The sequence below is a fragment of the Gouania willdenowi genome, chromosome 5 (assembly GCF_900634775.1).
Source record: "Gouania willdenowi chromosome 5, fGouWil2.1, whole genome shotgun sequence".
Lineage (NCBI taxonomy): Eukaryota > Metazoa > Chordata > Actinopteri > Blenniiformes > Gobiesocidae > Gouania > Gouania willdenowi.
In genome coordinates, this window is record NC_041048.1 from 41,087,041 (window position 1) to 41,109,524 (window position 22,484).

General features: G+C 36.1%; 1 protein-coding gene across 1 annotated transcript in view; it reads left to right on the forward strand.

Moving 5' to 3' along the window:
* Positions 1–22,484, forward strand: part of cadpsa (Ca2+-dependent activator protein for secretion a) — a 144,483-nt gene that overhangs the window by 46,474 nt on the left and 75,525 nt on the right. The window contains 6 exon segments of the mRNA XM_028446810.1: positions 331–439; positions 3,655–3,867; positions 4,635–4,646; positions 9,755–9,891; positions 10,701–10,888; positions 21,605–21,706. Coding sequence (XP_028302611.1) covers positions 331–439; positions 3,655–3,867; positions 4,635–4,646; positions 9,755–9,891; positions 10,701–10,888; positions 21,605–21,706 — 761 coding nt within the window.

Consider the following 22,484-nt stretch of genomic DNA (forward strand, 5'->3'; position numbering starts at 1 on the left):
TTATCATTATTTACATTTTTATTATTCTTTAAAAATTAATGTTTTTTTCATTATATTACAGATTTGTATTTATTATATACAGTATTATCAACATTTATATATTTAATAATTTAAAAAAAAATTGTTTTTTACATTATTTTTGTTCTATTCAATTTGTTTTATTCAATTTATTTTTACATTTTTAACAAAAATGTGTATTTTTTCTATAAATAAAAGTATCTCTTGCACCTTTTGAAACCTGTTTGAAGGATAAAAACTAACTAAATTGTGTTAACTGCTCTTTTGTTTGAGTTAGCTCATGTTAAACGTTTATTATTTTTATTATTTCAGGTGAGTCAGTACACGTTTGCCATGTGCAGCTACAGAGAGAAGAAGGCGGAGCCTGTGGAGCTGCTCCAGCTGGATGGTTACACAGTGGACTACACCGACCCACAGCCAGGTAACACACACACACACACACACACACACACACACACGCACACACACACACACACACACACACACACACACACACACACACACACACACACACACACACACACACACACACACACACACACACACACACACACACACACACACACACACACACACACACACACACACACACACAGGATGGCTGAGTTTGCATGTTCTCCACTCACTCCTGTGGGGTTTCGGGTCGTGACCCCATTTTTACACCTCTAATCTCTGGGCGACCCCAGATATTTTTTTCCGTAGCTCTATGTTTTTGATCATATTTGTTGTGTGTTTTGTGTGTACTAGTGCACAATGTGACAATATTTACTCAAATATTTTTATGCTGGATTTTATTTGACCATAGATTTATATTTGAGAAAGTAAAAGTATAGAATACAGTTGTTTGAAACATGTGTAGTGATTTAATTTGAAAAATAATTAAAATTATCATATTTAAACTCTTGGAGCTTCTTTCCTTTCTTGCACTATTTCTGAGATGTGTTGTTTTTTTATTATGCAAAATAGATTCATTAATTCAATTTAAAACATATCATTTTAATGAATAATGTATTATTACTAGACATTTCAGGCGACCCCACATGGGGTCACATCCCCAAGGTTTAAAAACCCTGATTTACAGTATGTTAAAGTGATTTGAGTCTAAAAAACAAATAGATAAATAAACATAAGTTAAAGTGACATCTACAGAAAAAAAGCACACATTGAGGTTTTTTGTCAAATACTTATTTGTTGATGATTAATGTAATAAATGTAATTATTCATAGCTTGTCTAAATGAGAAATGACACACAGCCAATGATAAACAGTTTGTGAAGTTCCAGCACGAGTGAGGCCAGACGTGGCTTTTTGTCTTAATGGAACTAGCTATATAAATATATAAATATATAAATAGGTGGATAGATAAAGTAAGGTTAGATATAATCAATGTTGTTTAGTTTGACATCTAAATGAGTATGTAGTACATTAGATAGTATGAACAGATTGAGTACATGAAAAATACCAGGAGGTATACTATATAGTCACATTTTAAGTATGCATACTCAACCGTCCCATGATGCATTGGGAGCTGAATGTAAAATGTTTCTAATATTTTTATTAGGAAGCATAACAGAATCAACATGAAAACTCATACGATGCAGCACTTCCTAAATTTTCCAAGTTATAGTAGAACCAAAAGCAAGCAAAAAAGACAAACAGAACAACAAATGTAGTATGTAATTACCACAAAGTCCAAGGATAAGTCACACAAAAACAAAAAAAACCCACCCACCCTCCCAACCCAGGGGTCCACGTCAAGACAATACATCCTCATATTCATCCAACCTGTCTACTAGAACATCTGATTTTCTCCAAGTGGAGGGTATCTGTTAGGCTACTTATCCATTGGCTGAAGGATGGAAGTTTTACTCCCTTCCAACACTGCAGAATCAGTTTTTTAGCACAGAGAAGAGCATATGAAAGCAATCGATACGGAGCATTTGAGAAGTTTTCTGAGGCCTTGTCAAAAAAAGCAAAAATCTCCAACCAGAACCTTTGTATCTTTGGACACGAGACAAAAGTATGCAGCAAGTTGGCGTCAGCACATTTGCATTTATCACAGATCCTGATAGATTTTACTCAGTTTCTCCTTTGTGTAATGCAACCTGTGAATTATTTTAAACTGTATTAAATGATGTCTCGCATTAAGAGAACAGTGGCTAACAAATCGCAGTGACCTCTCCCAGATCTACCCCCGTATCTCCATCCCAGGCTCCTCCTCCCACTTCTTTTTAATTGCCTCCATACTCACTTGGTCATGAACTTGTAGTAGTTCATATAAAAAATGAGATGGGGTGTTTGTCTAATATACTTCTACTAAAACAAAGCTCTAATTCATCTGGCTCAGCATTTTCAAAATTGTGGTGATGCGTTTTGACAAAATGTCGGACCTGAAGAAACTTAAAAAAGTCAGACTTTGGAATTTTGAATAGTTCCTGGAGCTGCTGAAACGACAAAAGAGTGCCCTGAGAGTAAAGATCACCAACCCTGCACAACCCCATGTCCCTCCAACGATCAAAGTCTCCATCTGAAAGGGAAGGTGGAAATGCTGGATTAGCAGATAGAGGCATTGCAAATGATAGAGATCGAAGTTTGAGCTGTTTAGCCAACTGCCGCCAAATTAAAATGCTATTATGTACAACCGGGTTATGATTATAAAGTGATTTTTTAGAAAGGATTGGAGACAACAGTACTGGGGAGCTGAATGTAAAATAGTCCTGGGACCATTTAGCTTCAAGCTTATTTTGAAGTTAACAGGAAGTATAGTCAGTAGCACGATGGAGGGTGAGTTTTATGGATCAAATGAGCACATGTTGATATTCTACTTGCTCACTTTTTCACTTCAAATGTTTTTGGAACTTTCAAAATAACGGTGGAGAATCAACAGAGATATTTAGTCTCAGTGTGAACAAGGTTTTTAACGCTGGAGGTTCCAGATGCATCTTGGGAAACTTGGAAGTTTACTTCAGTGGGAATGCTCATCATCCTAATCATATTTACAGTATATACTAGATAGTATATACTAGACAGTATATACTGTCTAGTATATACTAGACAGTATATATGTCTAGTATATACTTAGTATATACTAGACAGTATATATGTCTAGTATATACTCAGTATATGTCTAGTATATACTCAGTATATGTCTAGTATATACTTAGTATATACTAGACAGTATATACTAGACAGTATATATGTCTAGTATATACTTAGTATATGTCTAGTATATACTTAGTATATACTAGACAGTATATACTAGACATTATATATGTCTAGTATATACTTAGTATATGTCTAGTATATACTTAGTATATACTAGACAGTATATATGTCTAGTATATACTTAGTATATGTCTAGTATATACTTAGTATATACTAGACATATATACTGTCTAGTATATACTTAGTATATACTAGACAGTATATACTCTTTGAGTTACAACAGCCTGTGTCAGTGGATAAAGTGCAGGAACTTTAAATCACATCTTGTTTCTGATCGTGTGTGCGCGCGTGTGTGTGTGTGTGTGTGTGTGTGTGTGTGTGTGTGTGTGTGTGTGTGTGTGTGTGTGTGTGTGTGTGTGTGTGTGTGTGTGTGTGTGTGTGTGTGTGTGCGTGCGTGCGTGTGTAATTCCAGGACTGGATGGAGGTCGGACGTATTTCAACGCGGTCAAAGAAGGCGACACTGTGATATTTGCCAGCGATGACGAGCAGGACCGTATCCTGTGGGTCCAGGCCATGTACCGGGCCACCGGTCAGTCCCACAAACCCATTCCACCCACCCAGGTCCAGAAACTCAACTCCAGGGGCGGCACCACGCCACAGCTGGATGCACCCATATCACAGTTCTGTGAGTTTTGGTTTTACACTTTGATGAATTACATTCAGTGATTTAAGGTTTAAATCTCAGTCACAGATTTAATCTACCTCAATAAAATAAACACAAAATAATTCATCATTAGGAGAAATATTATTTTCTTATTGAGCCACTTACATAAATCTGCTTTAATTCAGTCGTTAAGATCATTATTTTTTCAACGTGGTCGTTGTCGTCATGTATACAAAATGTTTGTATTTGATTATTTTTACATTTTATTTTTATTTATGACAAAGATCGATGCTGCTGTAAATACTAATGAAGTCACATGAGTGTTGGCCAGAATTAAGGCTGCACTAGCTCCGTCTCTTGCTTCAGTATTTATCAATAGTTTAACACAAAATGGCTTTGAAACCCCACAAAATGACAGAAAAACACACAACATTATTTTAAAAACACACAAAATGTCTCCAAAATCACACACAATGACAACAAAAACACACAATGTTTTTAACAACACATAAAATAGCTTTAAAACCCCACAAAATGACATAAAAATACACAAAATGACTACACAAATTAACAACAGATCAACAAAATGATGAGAAAAACTCTGTGTCCGTCTCTTGCTTCTGTTTTTAATTCTGTCGGACACGTTTTAAAGTGTTTGCACGTTTTTTTTCAGTGTGCGCTGCTTTGCTTGTTGTTGTCAAACTGCTTTTGTGTGTCAGTGATGGTGGCTTTGCTTTGTGTCTTTATGTTTTCCTTCTTTTAAACCCTGACCTTAATGCTAACTGTAGCTGGATTTAACGGTAAGTGCTCTCCTCCCTTTTCTGTCTCTATTTCTCTCATTTATTATAGAAACATTTATTAATTTATTTAGATTAACATCATTAGCAGTAGTTGGAAAACGATCACCTCTATCAGAACAATAAGCTACGGAAATAAAATGTTTAAAATATGAATGAGTTGGAGCAGGAATCTTTCAAGAGGGATGGATTTAAAAAAAAATATTTATCTCTTTGGCTAATTGTTATTTAGTTACACACACACAGCAAAGATTAAGTTATGTCAGACATGAGCAACTGGTGGCTAAAACAAACAAAACCACAATACACAAGAAAATGACCCAAAATAACAGAAAAACACACAAAATGGCTTGAAAACCACACAAAATGACAGAAAATACACAAAATTATTCTAATAACACACAAAATAGATCCAAAATCACACACAATGACAACAAAAGTACAAAACCGCACTACAAAGTTTTAAAACACAAAAAAGGCTTTTTAAAACCGCACACAAGGACTTACAATGAAAGATAAATACAAGAAAAGAGAAAATACACAAAATGATTCTAAAAACACACAAAATTTACCTAAAATCACCACAAGACAACAAAAGCAGTTTTTTAAAATCTAAAAATACACAAATGGTGTTAAAGCCCCTCAAAAAGACAGAAAATTACACTCCATAAATACACAAAATAAAAGAAATCTACACCAAAATGACAGATAAATAGACAATATTCTTTTAAAACACACAAAATGTATCCAAAATCACACACAATGACAACAAAAACACACGTTTTTAAAAAATAAACCTCACAAAATGGCTTTAAAACACCATATAATAAACAGAAAAACACAGAAAAAGCCCACACAATGACTGACAAATACACAAAATTACTATAAAATACACAAAATGAAAGACAAATACATGGAATGACAGAAAAACCACACATAATCTTCCTAAAAACACACAAAAATGATCTAAAATTACACCCATTAACAACAAAAATCACAAACTCTTTCCAAAAACACACAAAATGGCTTTAAAACACCACAAAATAACTCAACAAGATAAGACAGAAAAATACACAGAATTGCTTAAAAAACACACAAAATAGATTTAAAAACCTCACAGAAAGACACAAAATGTATTTTAAAAAAAAATGGCTGTTGTTGAATCAGGCTGTATTTTATTGTGACTTAAAGTATTTATAATAATGTTATTGTTGAGAAGGGTTGGGTTAACTTTCAGATATATATATTCATTACTAAGAGCAGTGGAAGTAAATGAAGTCTTAAAATTAAATTTCACTTTTTTTGAACGTGAAAGTGATTTTAGTGAGTGAGCAGGTTTTTTAATACAGGCAGTGGATTCCCACTGAGCGTCAGCTGCTGTAATTACAGAGTCTAAAGTGGAAGGAATAATGAATAAAACAGTGAGGCTGATGCACAATTAAATCATAATTAAATCAGTCAATGTTACCAAATAACTGCACACTGTTTAACACCTGGATCAGAGCAAGGAATAATATAAGGTGATGTCACACAGGCCACACCCACTGTGTTATTAATACAACAACAACAAAGACTCACTCACACTTTCTTTTGTTTTGGCTTTTATCACCAGCTCTTAAAATAATAATAAACCCAGACACTTGCATTCTGCAGCCACAAGTGGCTCAAAATGAAAGACAAATACATGAAATGACAAAAAACAAACAAAATGGCTCAGAAATAACACAAACTGACATAAAAAAGACACAAAATGAGTCCAGACATACAACAAAAATAACCAAAAGGGCTTTAAAACCCCCACGCAATGACTGAAAAATCCACAAATGACTTCATAAACACACACAAATGACAGACAAATACAAGAAAGGCAGAAAAATAAAAAAATAAAGGTTTTTTGAAACAAACCAAATGGCTCCGACATCTCACAAGATGATCACCAAAACACACAAAATGACATCAAAAGACACAAAATGAGTCCAGACACTCCATAAACAAAACAGAAAACAAATCCATGAAGTGAAAGAAAAATACACATTATTGTAAAAACACAAAATGTTTGTAAAATCACACAAAAATAATCTATAATGGCTTTTTAAAACCCCAACGAAATGACAGTAAGACACACAAAATTACAAAAGATGACTTCATAAAACACACAAATGAAAGACAAATTTAAGAAATACAGAAAAATACACAAGATTATTTAAAAACAAACAAAATGGCTCTGAAATAATGCACGATGTCTACAAAAGTACACTAAACAACAGCAAAAATACACTAAAAGATTTCCAAAAGCTTTATTATTTTCTGTATTATTGCTGATGTTAGTGATTATTCTACATTCTGATAATGTGACCTTGGGATCAGACGATCACATGATTTATGATTGTCCTCAGGCTTTCTCTGGCTCATGTCTGGTCTGGTGGTGACTACAAATATTTGATTTTTGACAAAGGTTTTTCTTTGTTACTGTACACAAAGAAAATAATTCAACCCCGGAAACAACGACTCAATATTTCAGCAAAAAGGAAAAAGAAGTTTAGATTTTTCTCTTGAAAACATACAACTGGATTCCAGTCTGATCCACTGGAGATATTGATCACGATAAACTACAGAAAGCTTCAGTGAAAGTTTGTATTTTAGTTTTGAATTAGGCTTCACAGATGAATAAATCAAAGATCATTTGCTCAAACAAAAAGATGTGAAAGGTTGAAATGGCTGCGTGAAACTTTGTTTTAATCTACACTGTAAACACTGTTATTGACATTGTTGGGTGCATTGCATTGTGGGATGTGGGGTCCTGTTGACCACTGCTTTTCAACCATTTTCATCACTTTTTCTTGCCATATTTTGCTCCTTTTAATGCATTTTTGCTACATTTGCTATTACTCCCATTTCTGACACTTCTACATCACATTTCAATGACTTTTCTGCACTTTTTCGTCACTTAGAAACACTTTCTACCACTTTTACACCTATTGTCACATATATTGACCCATTATTGTCACTTTTAACATCTTTTCACCATATTTCATGTTTATTTTTACCAATGTAACCACATTCATGATTTGTCATGCCCATTATTAGCCAGTTTAAACTAAATGTTCCAATACTGACACTTTACAGCTTTTTCTGTCAGTTTTTATCCACTCTAATTAGCAACTTTTAACCAATTTCTGTGGTTTTATAAAATCCCATTTCACCACCTTTTCCACCATTTTTGGTCACTTTGAATCCTTTTTATTAGTGATTAAAACCAGGATTTCCATCTTTAAGATGACTATAATAATAATAATAAACGTTCCTGGATAACAGTGGATATTATTCAGATGAATAAATAAATGTGGTTATCACAGATTCATAGAACAATGGACCATCATTTTACTGACTTTATGGATGGACCCCAAAAATCTCTCCTTTATTCCCCCTATAGATGGTCCTGTCTCCACATGACTGATTGATTGAGAACCCCTGGTCTACAGGAGAATAATAATAATAATAATAATAATAATAATAATAATGGTGCTGAACATGTTTTTAAAATGTGATGTAAAAGTGTCAGAAATGGGAGTAATGTAACCAAAATGCATTAAAAGGAGCAAAATAATGGCAATAAAAAGTGACGAAAATGGTTGAGAACTCCTGGTCTACAGGACTCCACATCCCACAATGCAATGCACCAACAATTTCCTGCAATAATAGTGTTTACAGTGGAGACTAAAACAAAGGTGGTGAAATGGGATTTTAAAAACCACAGAAATTGGTTAAAAGTTGTAAATTAGAGTGGACAAAAACAGACAGAAAGAGTGGTAAATATGGTTCAAAGTGTCAATAATGGAACAATTAGTTCAAACTGGCAAATAATGGGCATGACAAATGGTGAATGTGGTTAAAATTGGCAAAAAATCATCATTGAATATGATAAAAAAAGAGGTTAAAAGTGACAATAATGGGTCAATATATGTGACATTAGGTGTAAAAGTGATGGAGATGGTTTATAAATGATGAACATGTCTGGAACGTGAAATAAATGTGTAGAAAAGTCATGACATGTGATGGAGAAGTAGCAGAAATGGGAGTACTGTATGACTCCACATCCCACAATGCAATGCACCAAACTTTTTCAACAATATCAATAACAGTGTCTAAAGTTTGGAGCGGCGATTTCAACCTTTTACATCTTTATTGATCCATAAAACCCACACTATGATTTTATCTGATTAAAAAAGTATTGGATAGTGAGTGTTGTATACACACACACACACACACACACACACACACACACACACACACACACACACACGGTCCCACAGTGATGTATAAAATGAAAAGCAGCCGTCAATCATCGTCAGGTCCTGCTGTCCCTATCCCAGAAGGACAGGGGTGACTGATGTCAGTGCACGTTACTGTCCAGCCCCCCACCCCCCCCACCCCCCCCACACTCACTTACATCAAACAGACCTGACAGCCACCCGGACACACACAATGTCACCTTTTTAGACTTTTTATTTTGGGGGGAGGGGGTTCAGCTCCCAGCATGCTGCTCTTTGTTGTGTTTGCTTTGCCTGTCAGACAGACAGATGATGATGATGATGATGATGATGATGATGATGATGGATTAAGCCAATAGGAGCTCAGGTTTATGAAGCTGGTCAGTGATGAAGAAGCTGTAGGACCCACCAGTAAAAAGATCGGTAGGGGTCAAAGTTCATGATGTCACAAAAAACCCCAAAAATACTGTTTCCTATAACTTGTCCGCAAATTGAGATCCAGTGCTCAGACTGGTACCATTGAACAACATTTCCTTTCACTGTGACCTTTGCTCAAGGTCAAGGTCAGTCTTCTGTTTTTCCTGCATTATTTATTTCAGTTTAATAATAAAAAGAACAAACTTGTCAACAAATCCAGATACAGGTTGTTATTTTTGCTAGTTTTTTTTTAATTTTCAATAACCAAATATGTATTTGCCTTGTGAATACAGGTCTTCCCCAGTTAGACTTGTTTTTATCACATTGATAAATGTATAGTTTAGAGTACAGTTTATTGTTGTGGTGACGTGTTCTTGTTGTTCTCGTCTCTTTTTCTACAAACAAACATGGATGGATGAAAAGATGCCGATCGCGCACAGAAACACGGGATGGATGAGTTCATCTCTGCCAACCCGTGTAACTTTGACCACGCCTCTCTGTTTGAGCTGGTCCAACGCCTCACTCTGGACCACAGACTCAACGACTCCTACTCCTGTCTGGTGAGTACGAACGCTGCGACGCCATTGGACGAGTTATCGGAGGGCAGAGGTGACCAGGGATGGACTGGGACAAAAATTCTGATCACTACATTATCAGAGACACCATGTAGAAGCTGTTATTAATCAATGATTCTCAACATGTATTCATTTCAATTATTATTAGAAAACCTTAAAAGTGGGAAACTTTTTAACCCCTTTTTTCTATTTCCTTTGTCATATTTTTGACACTTTTGACACTTTTTTTCCAACTTTATTTCCCTTTTGCCAGTAATCGTCCCTTTTTTGACACTTTTATCCAATTATTGTCCTTTCTTCAATTATTTTTGGCTACTTTTCATCCAAATAAGCTAACTTTTGTCCAATAAATACCCCTCATTTCAGTTTTCCCCACATTTTGCCTCTTTTTGTTCCACATTTTTCACTTTTTCATGATTGTTTGCCATATTTTGCCCTTTTTCACTATTGTTTGTCACATTTTTTCTCAATCAAGCTATACCCTTTGCCATTACATACCACCTGTTTCCTCTTTATTTTATCTTTTATTTTATTTTTTAGCCATTCTTGACTACTTTTGTTCCATTTTACTCACTTTTCACTCTTTTCTTGCCACGTTTTTGACAATTATGGACCATTTCTGGCCACCTGCTGCCACGTCTGCCTCCACTCACTCATCAAAAAAGCAAAAACGTAGCGGATCGGCCCACTACAGGTCAACGGCCCACGAGGACGATGCCCGGTGTGCTAGATGGCCAGCCCATCCCTGTTGGAGCCTAACCTAACCATGGGTGTGTTGTGTGTTTTACTCCCAGGGTTGGTTCAGTCCTGGTCAGGTGTTTGTCCTGGATGAGTACTGTGCACGTTACGGCGTGCGCGGCTGCCACAGACACCTGTGTTACCTGAGTGACCTGTTGGAGAGGGCGGAGAACGGAGCCATGATCGACCCCACGCTGCTGCACTACAGCTTCGCCTTCTGTGCCTCCCACGTCCACGGAAACAGGTAGAAACGCCAGCTACGCCCCCACTGTGGTCCACTATGTCATTATGCAGGGACGGGACACTTTATCACAGTGGGCGGGGCCACAAACACGTGACCACATGATCAACATTCATGTCAGCATTTAGAATAATGACCAAATTGAGCATTAACACAGGAAACAACAAAGAGCTTATGTGTTTTTGCAATCATTTACTGTTATTTTGTGTATTTTTGTTCAATTTTTTATTATTATTTTCTGATTTGGTGGGTTTTTGTTGTTGCTTATGCGTTTTTGTTGCATTTTTTTATATTTTTGATGTGTTTGTGTGTTTTGTTTATTTTTATGTCATTCTGTGTAATTTTGTTGTTGTTTATTTTGTATATTTCTCTCATTTAACATGTTTTTATTGTTGTTCAATATGTTTTTGTTGCTGTTTTGTGAGGTTTTGGGGTCATTTTTTGTTTTTTTGATGTCATTATGTGTGTTTTTGTTGTCATTTTATATATTTTTCTGTCATTGTGTGTTTTAGTTTTTCACTCTTTTGGTGTATTTTTCTTGTTGTTATTGTTATGTATATCCTTTGTTCTTTTGTGCGTTTTTGAAGTTTTTTTCATTTTTGTAGTTGTGTGTTTTGTTGTCTTTTGTATATTTTGTTTATTTTCGTTTCAGTTTTGGAGTATGTCGTTATGTAGTTTTTTTCTATAGTTGTTCCAATGATTTTTTTGGCCACTTTTCTGTGGAAACAAATGCTGAAAAGCTCCAAACTTGCTTTTATTTTTTATTTTTTGCTCTCCTTCACTGTGAGAGCTGCTCTATGATGCTATTTTACATCGGTCCGTGGTGGTGTAAAACAGGCTGCCACTGGACTCGAGAGCAGAGGAAATGTTTTCTCTCGAGTGACGAATCACACGTCTCCATCTGGCCTCTGATGGACAGTTCCTGGTTTGGCCGTTGCCATGACAACGCTCCTGGTGTGACTGTGACATTGTGCCTAAAGTCTACATTTCACTGCAGAAGGAGCTTCCTTTAGTTTGTAGGAAAAGTTTGGAGATGAAGGAGATGACTGTGCACAAAGCTCTGCCCATTAAGACACGGTTGGTCATGTGTTCAACTCCTTCATCTTCATAGAAGTGTTGGAATAGCTGAGAACAGAGGGAAGCATCTTATTAAACCTCTGCATTAGGAAATGGATTTTACAATTGTGGCCTAAAATCTTTGACATGTGCTTATTAGTAGATCTATGCACATCATTATGCACCATATTCATTTAATTTGCTTTTATATATAGGACTATTTTACAGTTTTAGAGCCTGTGTTCCTCCATCTTGAAATCACATGATTGATGATGTCACATGGCCCCACTGCATTGTTTTCTATTAGAGTGAAATGTTTCACTCCAATAGAAATAATGGATGTTTACAGGCAGTGGGGCCGTGTGACATCATCAATCACATGATTTCAAGATGGAGGAGCACAGGCTCTAAAACTGTAAAATAGTCCTATTTTTAAAAGTTAATAAAACAAATATGATGCATAAGAATGTATTTGTAAGACATAGATCTACTAATAAGGACATTTCAACTATTTTAGGACAAACTTGTAAAAAAAGTGGAGGATCCTTTTAAGAATGAAGAACATAAAGCTTCTAATATTCCCGTTTATGTCTCTTTTGGTTATTCCTCTGTTTTGGTTTTGTCTGATTTGTCTCTTAATGCATGTTTTCTCTTTTTCTCTCTCTCCTCACCCTTTTAACACTTTTTAACCGATGATAATACCTCCGAACCTTGACCTTTCCTAACTTTACATCTGACCCACTGACCCATGCAGCCAACGCGTGTCCGAGTTATTAAACTGGCCCCAGTCTGAGGCCGAACTCGAGCGAGCGTTGTTCCCCTCCCCCCCCGAGCTCCCCCCTCTCACGGCTAAGAAAGAACTCCGAATTGTTGAGTTCATGAAGAAGAAGGACTTCAAATCGCCGGTTTTCATGGGATCCAAGCGGTAAGTGCTGAGTCATGATGGAAAAAGATCCAAAAATGAACAAAATCACCAGAAATCCTTTTTCCCATGTGGACAAACTATGGGATGTACAGTCAGTGCCTCCAGAGTATCCAAATATGTTTCCTCCCGTCCTAAAATATTCTTTTATTTCTTCACATTAGTACATTTCTGGCTCTTTCTCTCGATGTTCCTTTCGTAAAGTGTAGTTTCAGCCAGAAACCTGTAAAAAGTACTAACAGTGACTTTTTTTAGTTTCAGGAAATTCAATATCCAACAAAATAGAAAATAAATCAAAATTTGCTCGTCCTTTGTTTGCGGTTTTGTGTGCAGTCGACTCATAAGAGCTTCTTAAACCATCATGCATATACTTAAGTGCATTGAGATAACTTTGTTGAATACTGTATTTACAGATTTTGATAATAATAGGAAGAGTTTTCATCTTTTTTCCATGTCTGGAGTGTCAAAGTCTTTTGTCATCATACGGTAACTATGAATGTAGATGAAACATGAGAAACACAGAGGAGTGGCTAGTGCAGTGTTGGGGGGCAAAGGTCAAAGGTCGCCCCCCCCCGCTAGCAGCAAGTTTAAAAACAATAACAAACTGCAGACCATCACACTTTCACACAGTTTTGCTTTCATGATGAAATTGAAATTCTACATTTTTACAAAATTTATTTTTTAAATATTTTTATTGATTGAATTTACATTTTTAAAATAAATTTCAATCTAACTCAGTTTTTAAGTGTCACTATTTCAACATTATTATTATATTTTAATATTGTGCAAATATTAAATAATTATTAGCTAGGATGCATCCTCACTATTGTTATCCTATTTTATATTATTATTACCTTTTCTCCCGTCACAGATTTGGTGCATTTCAACTTCTTAAACTTTTTGTGATTTGTAACATTTGTGAAAGAAAAAAGAAAGTTTTTAGCAATTTTTTTTCTGTAAGAATGTTCCATGATAATATATAATAATATATTAGATATTTCATATATAATATGAAAATCCCCCATTTCAACTTCAGCTGTTCAACCATTCTTCAACCGATTTTAAACCGTTCGACTTTTAGAATATTCAGCTGTCTATTGTTTTTCAACTTTTCTCTTTTCTCAACCGCAGTGACTTTTCAGCTCTGATCCCATTTTTAGAGATGAATGGAAGGATAGATCTTCTGATTTCCCTCATGCAGCAGCTGTATCCTCACATTTTATTCAGGAAATGCAAATATTCTAGTTTAATAATAGTTTAAACATTAAAATCAGATTATTTAGTTAGAACCCCCCACACATCAGATTTCAAAGAGCTGTCAGTGGTAGAAGTAGCTTGTGTGCTAAAAACAGTTGGGCATCCCTGTTCTAAAGGGCCGGATTTGGGCCCCAGGCCTTGAGTTTGACACATGTGATGTGATCTAATGGATGAATTCCTTCAGTATCTCTTGTAAAAAGTGCTAACGGTGACTTTTTTAAAATAGACAAAGAAAAACTCATTTTGCTCATCATTTTTAATTTGCAGTCAAAGAGCTTCTTAAGTTTATACTCAGGTGTGTATTTACATCACACATTTTGATAATAACAGAAAGACTTGATAACTTTTCCCCGTCCCTAGAGTCGGACTCTTTTGTTTTTCATACGTTGCATTATTTCGTTGCCTGTGACGTTTTCTGACATCAATTCTGTCAACATAACTATGAATGTAGATAAAGATGAAGCGTAGGAAACATAGAGAAGTGGCTACTGCAGTATTGGGGGGGGGGGGGGCAAAGGGCAAAGGTCGCCCCCTCCGCTAGCAACGCTCCCTCTGAAGCCTCCGTTCATCCATCCGTCCGTCCGTCCATCCGTCGTCGACGGCGTCCTGTTGACAAACTGTGACGGAGGACGGAGACCATCACTGATCAGCATGGACAGATGGACCACATGGCTTTAAGAGACACACACACACACACACACACACACACACACACACACACACACACACACACACACACACACACACACACACACACACACACACAGCTGAAAGGTGCATTTACATTGACATCCATCCATGTTTAAAGCGGCCCGTGTGGCTCGTGATGCCTGGAGGTTGAGACGTGACAGGTTGACAGGTTGTCATGTGTGACGGCTGAATATTTCTGTAGCCGTTGATGCTGCTGCTGTTTGCTCTTCCACACACACACACACACACACACACACACTGCTGGCCTGAAGCTGCTGCTGCTGATCCAGGCTGGACTCCGTGGCCCAGTCACCAGCTAAAGTGTCTGGGTTTGACTTCTGTCCAGCTGAGTGTCAACTTCCTTTAGTCGTCGTTTGTTTGAGACGTGAGATCTTTAAGAATTAATTTAAAAAACTTTATCACGTGTCACGTGCGGGGTCTTTTACAGCACATACCCCCTAATTTTGAAATTCATATATCTCTGAGCGCCACATTTAGTGAAGCAAAACTAGTTGTTATTTTTGTTTTTAACCTTTGTTCCAGCCTTACTTTAAAGCCAAAAGTTGTATTGATGGTGGTGGTGATGATGAATGTAGTTAGAGCAGTGACATACAGTCAGGGTAGGCAAGGTAGGCAGTGGGAATTATTATTTAGATTATTTGTTTTCATTATAAGTATAATTGATTTTTAAATTACTGATAGCCTACAGTATCTAGTGATTTTCATAGCCTAAATGACTGAACTTAGCTATTTCCTGGTACGCAGAGACGCTGCACAAGTCACTCTCACTCCTGCGCTGTATTACGGTGAAGGCCACGCCCCCTCCAAAAAGCACATTGCTGCTCTGCCTCTGTTCCCATAGTGTGTTTTAATGTGTTAGCGCATGTGCAGTCAGTTCCCCAAGATGAAAACATTTACGTCCAAAGGCAGCGTAGAGAGCTGCTATGCTAAATGCTATACGTAAGTTCACAGTGCATTAGTGAATTGATAGAGCGTGGCTGCTGCTGCGTTCTCTAGCTAGTGGGTGGGATAACACTACAGTCAGGATGACAGCATTAGAGACGATAAAGAAACTTTGAGGAAAAACAACAGCTTTTAAAAGATGGAGAAGCAAAGTCTTCTGTTGTTGACATTTTGTAAATAACGTGTGAATAAACATTTTCTGCGCCGCTACATAGCCGTATCTCTTCTATCAAACTACAAAAATGGCCGAATAGGGTGGAGTTGAACCGAGTGTCACCTCTGCAACCTGGAGAGGGGGCGGGGTATGAAGTGTCTCATTTGCATTTAAAGAGACAGCACCAAAACGAGTTGCTCTCAGAAGCACATCAGAAAGTGGTAGAAAAGGGGTGGAGCTATAATAATGAATTCAGACCCAAACATTGCAGTTCCACTTTATATAGACCACAACTGTATGATTTATATGTAAAAAAGAAAGGATTTAAAAGCATGATATGTCTCCTTTAATGGTGTTTATGATGTTGATTTTGTTAGATGTTAAATGCTTGTTCACGTGGATCTTGTTTTGTTTTTTATTTCTTATTATGAATTTTATATTGTGATAAGCGCATTGAGATGACTTTGTTGTAATTGCTTTATGCAAGTAAAATTGAGTTGAATTGAATAAACACTTGCCAGCAGAAACATATGAAATTGTCATTGGTGGTCTCGAATTACAACGTGCCTACCCAACCCTAGTGGTCACGGCACTATATATATCTCTCTCTCTATATATATATATATATATATATAAGCAGGAGTAACTCTCTATCTCAGTGACGTGCCGTGACCACTAGGGTTGGGTAGGCAGGGCGTTGCAAATGGAGACCACCAAACATATGGAATATTGTTTGTTCTAAACAATTCCATATGTTTCTGCTGACAAGTGTTAATCTAACATGGAAGCTACCAAGTGTGCAGCTGGAAAGGGGTGTGGCATATAAATACATCACACATCAACATAGGACAATTTTAATTAAATGGAATTCATGTTTGAAAAAAATAATGGGGGTTAAATTAGTTGGGTTTGAATATCTGGGGGTTTGTAACCCCCCCTCTCCCCTCTGTATTTTATGCCTGTGAGCACACTGTTTATATGTGATGGTGATTATTGGTTACAAAGCGGAGGATGAACACAGTAGAGTTTTAATCAGGCAGAAAAAAGACTGACATTACTCTGTAGGGGATCAAAATGACTACGTCAGGGACCCCTACGCTCAACAGCGCTGGCGAGAACCCTAACGAGAACATTTAAAGCCGCTCAGAGTGTAGAACGTCACAGATAATCAATAAATCAAGATCATTTGCTCAAAAAAAAGATTGTAAAAGGTTTGTTTTAATTCCACTGTAACATTCTGTTGCTGACATTATTGAAAAAGTTTGGTGCATTGCATTGTGGGATGTGGAGTCCTAGACGGATGCTTAGAAGTGTTTTTACTTCATTCTTTCTGTGATTTCTTGTGTTTCTCCTCCAAACGAGGAGGACAGTGATTGGTTTGATTCCATGTTTGTTCTAGTTTGTTCCCAGTGATGTCTCATCACTACACATTAGATTTCAGACAGACTGGGATCTTTCACTAATCAATAAGTTGAAGATCATTTGGTCAAAAAAAAAAAAAAAAAAAAGCATGTAAAATTGCAGCTGGAAAGTTAGTTTGAAAAAGTTTGGTGTGCATTGCATTGTGGGATGTGGAGTCCTTTAGACAGGCGCAATAAAAGTGTTTTTACTTCATTCTTACTGTGAATTCTGTGTTTACAACAGAAACTCTGACAAAGTGAATTCCCAACACATTAAAACATTAAAATAATCATTAAATATACACTTAATAACTGTGACCTTAACTAACTTTTTAAATGAAATCCACTGGTATTCGGTCTCTTCCAGTCTTTCTCTTCTCCTCTGCTGTATGTCTGACCATTTCTATTACAAACCTGTATTTTTAATGATTTGTCCCATGTGAGTAAAACTTTCAGAAACTGGTGGAATTTTTCCGATAGAGCAATTATTATCAGAGTTACGGTCTTTTAGATTAAAGAGCTCCCTGAGGTGCGTTCAATGTCCCCGGGACATTTCCATCTATTTATTTATTTGTTTTAAGCTATTCATAAAATCTGGCAGGATGAGCGGACAAAAGTACTCAACAAAACAAACAAAAAGACAACAAGAATATAAAAAAAGACAGTGATACACACAACGACAACTACAAAAAGTGACAGAAACATATAAAAAATGACAAGAAAAAATAAACAAGAAATGAATCCAAAAACATATTTAGTTTTTTTTTTTTTAGACATAGTGTCTGTTTTTGTTGTTGATTTAATATTGTTAAACTCATTTGGTGTGTGCTTGTTGTTTGTGTGTGTTTTTTTTAGTCATTTTGTGTAGTTTTGTTGTTGCTTTGCATAATTCATTGTCAATTTGTGAATTACTTTTCACATCTTGCATATTTTTGTATATTTTCAGTTGTTTTTGTGTTCACATCTTGTGTAATTTGAAGACATTTTGATTATTTTAGTGGTCTTTTCTGCATTTTTATTGTCTTTTGTGTATTTTTACTGTATTTTTGTGGATTTTTAGAGTCATTTTGTGTTTTTTGGAGTAATTTTGTGTGTTTACTTTGGTTAACACTCATCCTTGTAGCACTATGTACTGCTAATAAAGTATGCAGTATGTAAAGCTAATATTATTGATTATCTTCCATATTTTCTGATGATTAAAAGGTGATTTAATTATAAAGCGATAAGAGTTTAGCCTGTGATGTGCTGTGAGATGATTGCTGGCGATGCCATCTGGCTGTCAGTGATGGCTCATTTGCTTGTTGTCGTCATCAGAGCTGTGAGGTCACGGGGTCACGCAAACATGAGGAAGCTGCCAAAGGACGGCTATGGTGGTGGGCTGTGGTGGGTGGGGGAAAAAGCCCTGCAGGACTTCATTAGCGTTACACTTTCTTCCTTTTTCTGCCACATTGGCCAAGGTGACATTTTCTAATGCCAACGCACACTCTGACAACACCATGAGTGCTATTTGGCATCGTGTCAACACATGGGCAAACAACATGTGACCATCGGCCTCATTTATATTGACCCTAATACATTTAAAAATGACCCCAAAAATACATGACATGACTAGTGAAATACACAAAAAACAACAAAAAGACAAGAATATAAAAATGATGGAACAATTCTCAAAATGACAACAAAAAAACGCAGAACTAGAAAAAATAAACGTGATGAATCCAAAAACATTGTTTTGCATTTTTTCAGACATTGTGTGTTTTTGTTGTTAATTTAGTATTACTTTCTATTTTTTGTGTGTTTTTAGGAGTTATTTTGTGTAGTATTGTTACCGTTTTGCATAATTCATTGTCATTTTGTGAACTACTGTTCCCATTTTGTGAATTGTTGTTGTTTTGTATATTTTAAATTTTTTTTGTGATCATCTTTTGTATATTTTAGATTTTAGTTGCGTGTTGTTGTTTTGTGTAAGTTCATTTTTCTCTAAAAACTAAAAACAGTCAGTGATGGAGGTGAAGAGTGTGAGCACCTCACATCACTTTGGGTCATTTTGATTATTTTAGACGTGTTTTGTGCATTTTTGTTGTTAATAATTAATAAAACACATAAATACATTAATAAAGTAATCTTTACAAATGTTTTTTAAAAAGGTTTTTGAAGTCGTGTAAGGGGAAATCATTTTTGTTCTGTCCAAAAAAAAAAAAAGCAGTGAACGAACACACACACACACACACACACGGGGCGATCTCCTCTGATGTTTTTCATCAGGCTGTCATGGCCACCAGTCCACCTCCTTCACTGTCACATGCACTCTGCTCACACTCCACCCAGACCCGAGTGTGTCACAAACGATAAACACATTCGATGCACGCAGGCGCTCGTGTGTGTGTGTGTGTGTGTGTACATGTGCGTGTGTGGTCGTACATTTTTGGGGGGCTCTGATGCTCACTCCAGATGTTGAAGACAATCCCAATATAACCCGGCTTTAGTCGTAGAGATTTGTCATTTGTAACAGCAGCAGCTTGTCAGTAGCACACACACACACACACACACACACACACACACACACACACACACACACACACACACACACACACACACACACAATATTCCAGAGTAGACAAAGATCTTCATAATTTCTTCCCAAAGCGGCGGTGATATATCATGTGACAAGATATCGTGAAAAACAAAATGTCTATCGTTGGTGCGACACTTTGTGTTACACCATGGTGCGTGGGAAAGGAACAGGGGAGAGAGAGTTAGGGTGGGGCATATAGGATGGAACACGTCCCTATGTTAAATCTGGGCTGTTGACTGTTCTAGTTAAAAATGTTTGAGAAATGTTGTGATATAAAGTTAATGCAGAGAGAAGAGAAAAAATTACGTTAAACAACTTTCATGATGATATAAATTGGTTTGAATTTTACACTGACATCTGTTTTTGTGTTTTATTTGCAGATTTACACTTTTTTAAAACTTTAAATAGGAGCAATTGGTCTTCCTGATATTTATTTTATTTTATTCCTATTGAATTAAAAAGGTTAAATCCAGAGCAAGTGTGTAATTTTGTTCAGAGTTAAAGCTGCAGTATGTAGGTTTTTAAGATTTAGAAACAGAGAGGGGAGGGGGATTGTGGTTGATTCCATACAAGTTTCACAATTTACATACTGCAGCTTTAAAGTAAAAAAGTATTTTTTCCATTTTTGGGATATTTTTTGTTTTCAAAATATTGTATTGTTATCGTCCCAGCCCTAGTGTTTATAGACACTATCTGTGTCCTCTACAAACTAAGCTAACAGCTTCTGTTTTTAACGTCATATTTTCAGAGACGCTGGAGTGGTTTCTCAAACTTTTTTGGCTCTAGTCCCCCTTTCTCTTACTTTTGAATCCACGTCCCCCCTTTTTATGTCCGACTACATTTTACTCAGAATTCTGTGAAAAAATAACCATTGATCATAATGTTGGAATTTAAAGAATCTCATTTTGTAAATAAGTGAATTAAACATTATTTAGTGCATTTACACTTATTTCTATAATTTTATTATATCTCCCTCCTTGTATTTTCAGTTCGTTCTAATCAGATTAATTTCTATCATCATTTTGTGTGTGTTGTTGTTGTTGTTTCTCTGTCTTTTTCATTATTCAGTCTATTTTTCTCTTATTTTGTGTGTTTTTGATGCTTTTATTTGTTAATTTTCCCCTCTCTCTCTCTCTCTCTCTCTCTCTCTCTCTCTCTCTCTCTCTCTCTCTCTCTCTCTCTCTCTCTCTCTCTAGTGCCCCTGCCATCATAGTACCCCTTGGGGTACACGTACCCCTATTTGAGAAACACTGGTTTACGAGACTGATTTTAAATGTTCACTCTTAAAAAAAGGCGACACTGTTCATGATGTTTGTATTTTTAACGCTAAGTAAAAATGAAATAGAATCAAATAATATTTATAGTAATTAAAACATTTTGGCAAATATAAAATATATTTGTGTAATATTAATAATCACTCTAGGTATCTTTACATTAATATGAAGTTCATAAAAACATTTTGATTTAATTTCTTTAAATCTTAGATCACAGTGTGGGCTGGACTGTCATTAAATATGACTTCATTTTTTCAGGATTGAATTATGTGAAAAACCTTTTATTCTGACTTTAAATGACAGCACATATATATACATATATATATATATTTATACTGTATATGTATGTATATATATGTAAATATTTATACTGTATATATATATGTAAATATTTATACTGTATATTCTCTGCTGTGTGTGTGTTTCAGACCTGACGGGATCGGCACCGTCACCGTGGAGGAGAAGGAACGTTTTGAGGAGATTAAAGAGAGGCTGAGAGTTCTTCTGGAGAACCAGATTACACACTTCAGGTTAGAACCAGATTACACACTTCAGGTTAGAACCAGATTACACACTTCAGGTTAGAACCAGATTACACACTTCAGGTTAGAACCAGATTACACACTTCAGGTTAGAACCAGATTACACACTTCAGGTTAGAACCAGATTAAACACTTCAGGTTATAACCAGATTACACACTTCAGGTTATAACCAGATTACACACTTCAGGTTAGAACCAGATTACACACTTCAGGTTAGAACCAGATTAAACACTTCAGGTTAGAACCAGATTAAACACTTCAGGTTATAACCAGATTACACACTTCAGGTTAGAACCAGATTACACACTTCAGGTTAGAACCAGATTACACACTTCAGGTTATAACCAGATTAAACACTTCAGGTTAGAACCAGATTACACACTTCAGGTTATAACCAGATTAAACACTTCAGGTTATAACCAGATTACACACTTCAGGTTAGAACCAGATTAAACACTTCAGATTGTAACCAGATTAAACACTTCAGGTTAGAACCAGATTAAACACTTCAGATTAGAACCAGATTAAACACTTCAGATTGTAACCAGATTAAACACTTCAGATTAGAACCAGATTAAACACTTCAGATTAGAACCAGATTAAACACTTCAGGTTAGAACCAGATTACACACTTCAGGTTAGAACCAGATTACACACTTCAGGTTAGAACCAGATTAAACACTTCAGGTTATAACCAGATTACAACACTTCAGGTTAGAACCAGATTACACACTTCAGGTTAGAACCAGATTAAACACTTCAGGT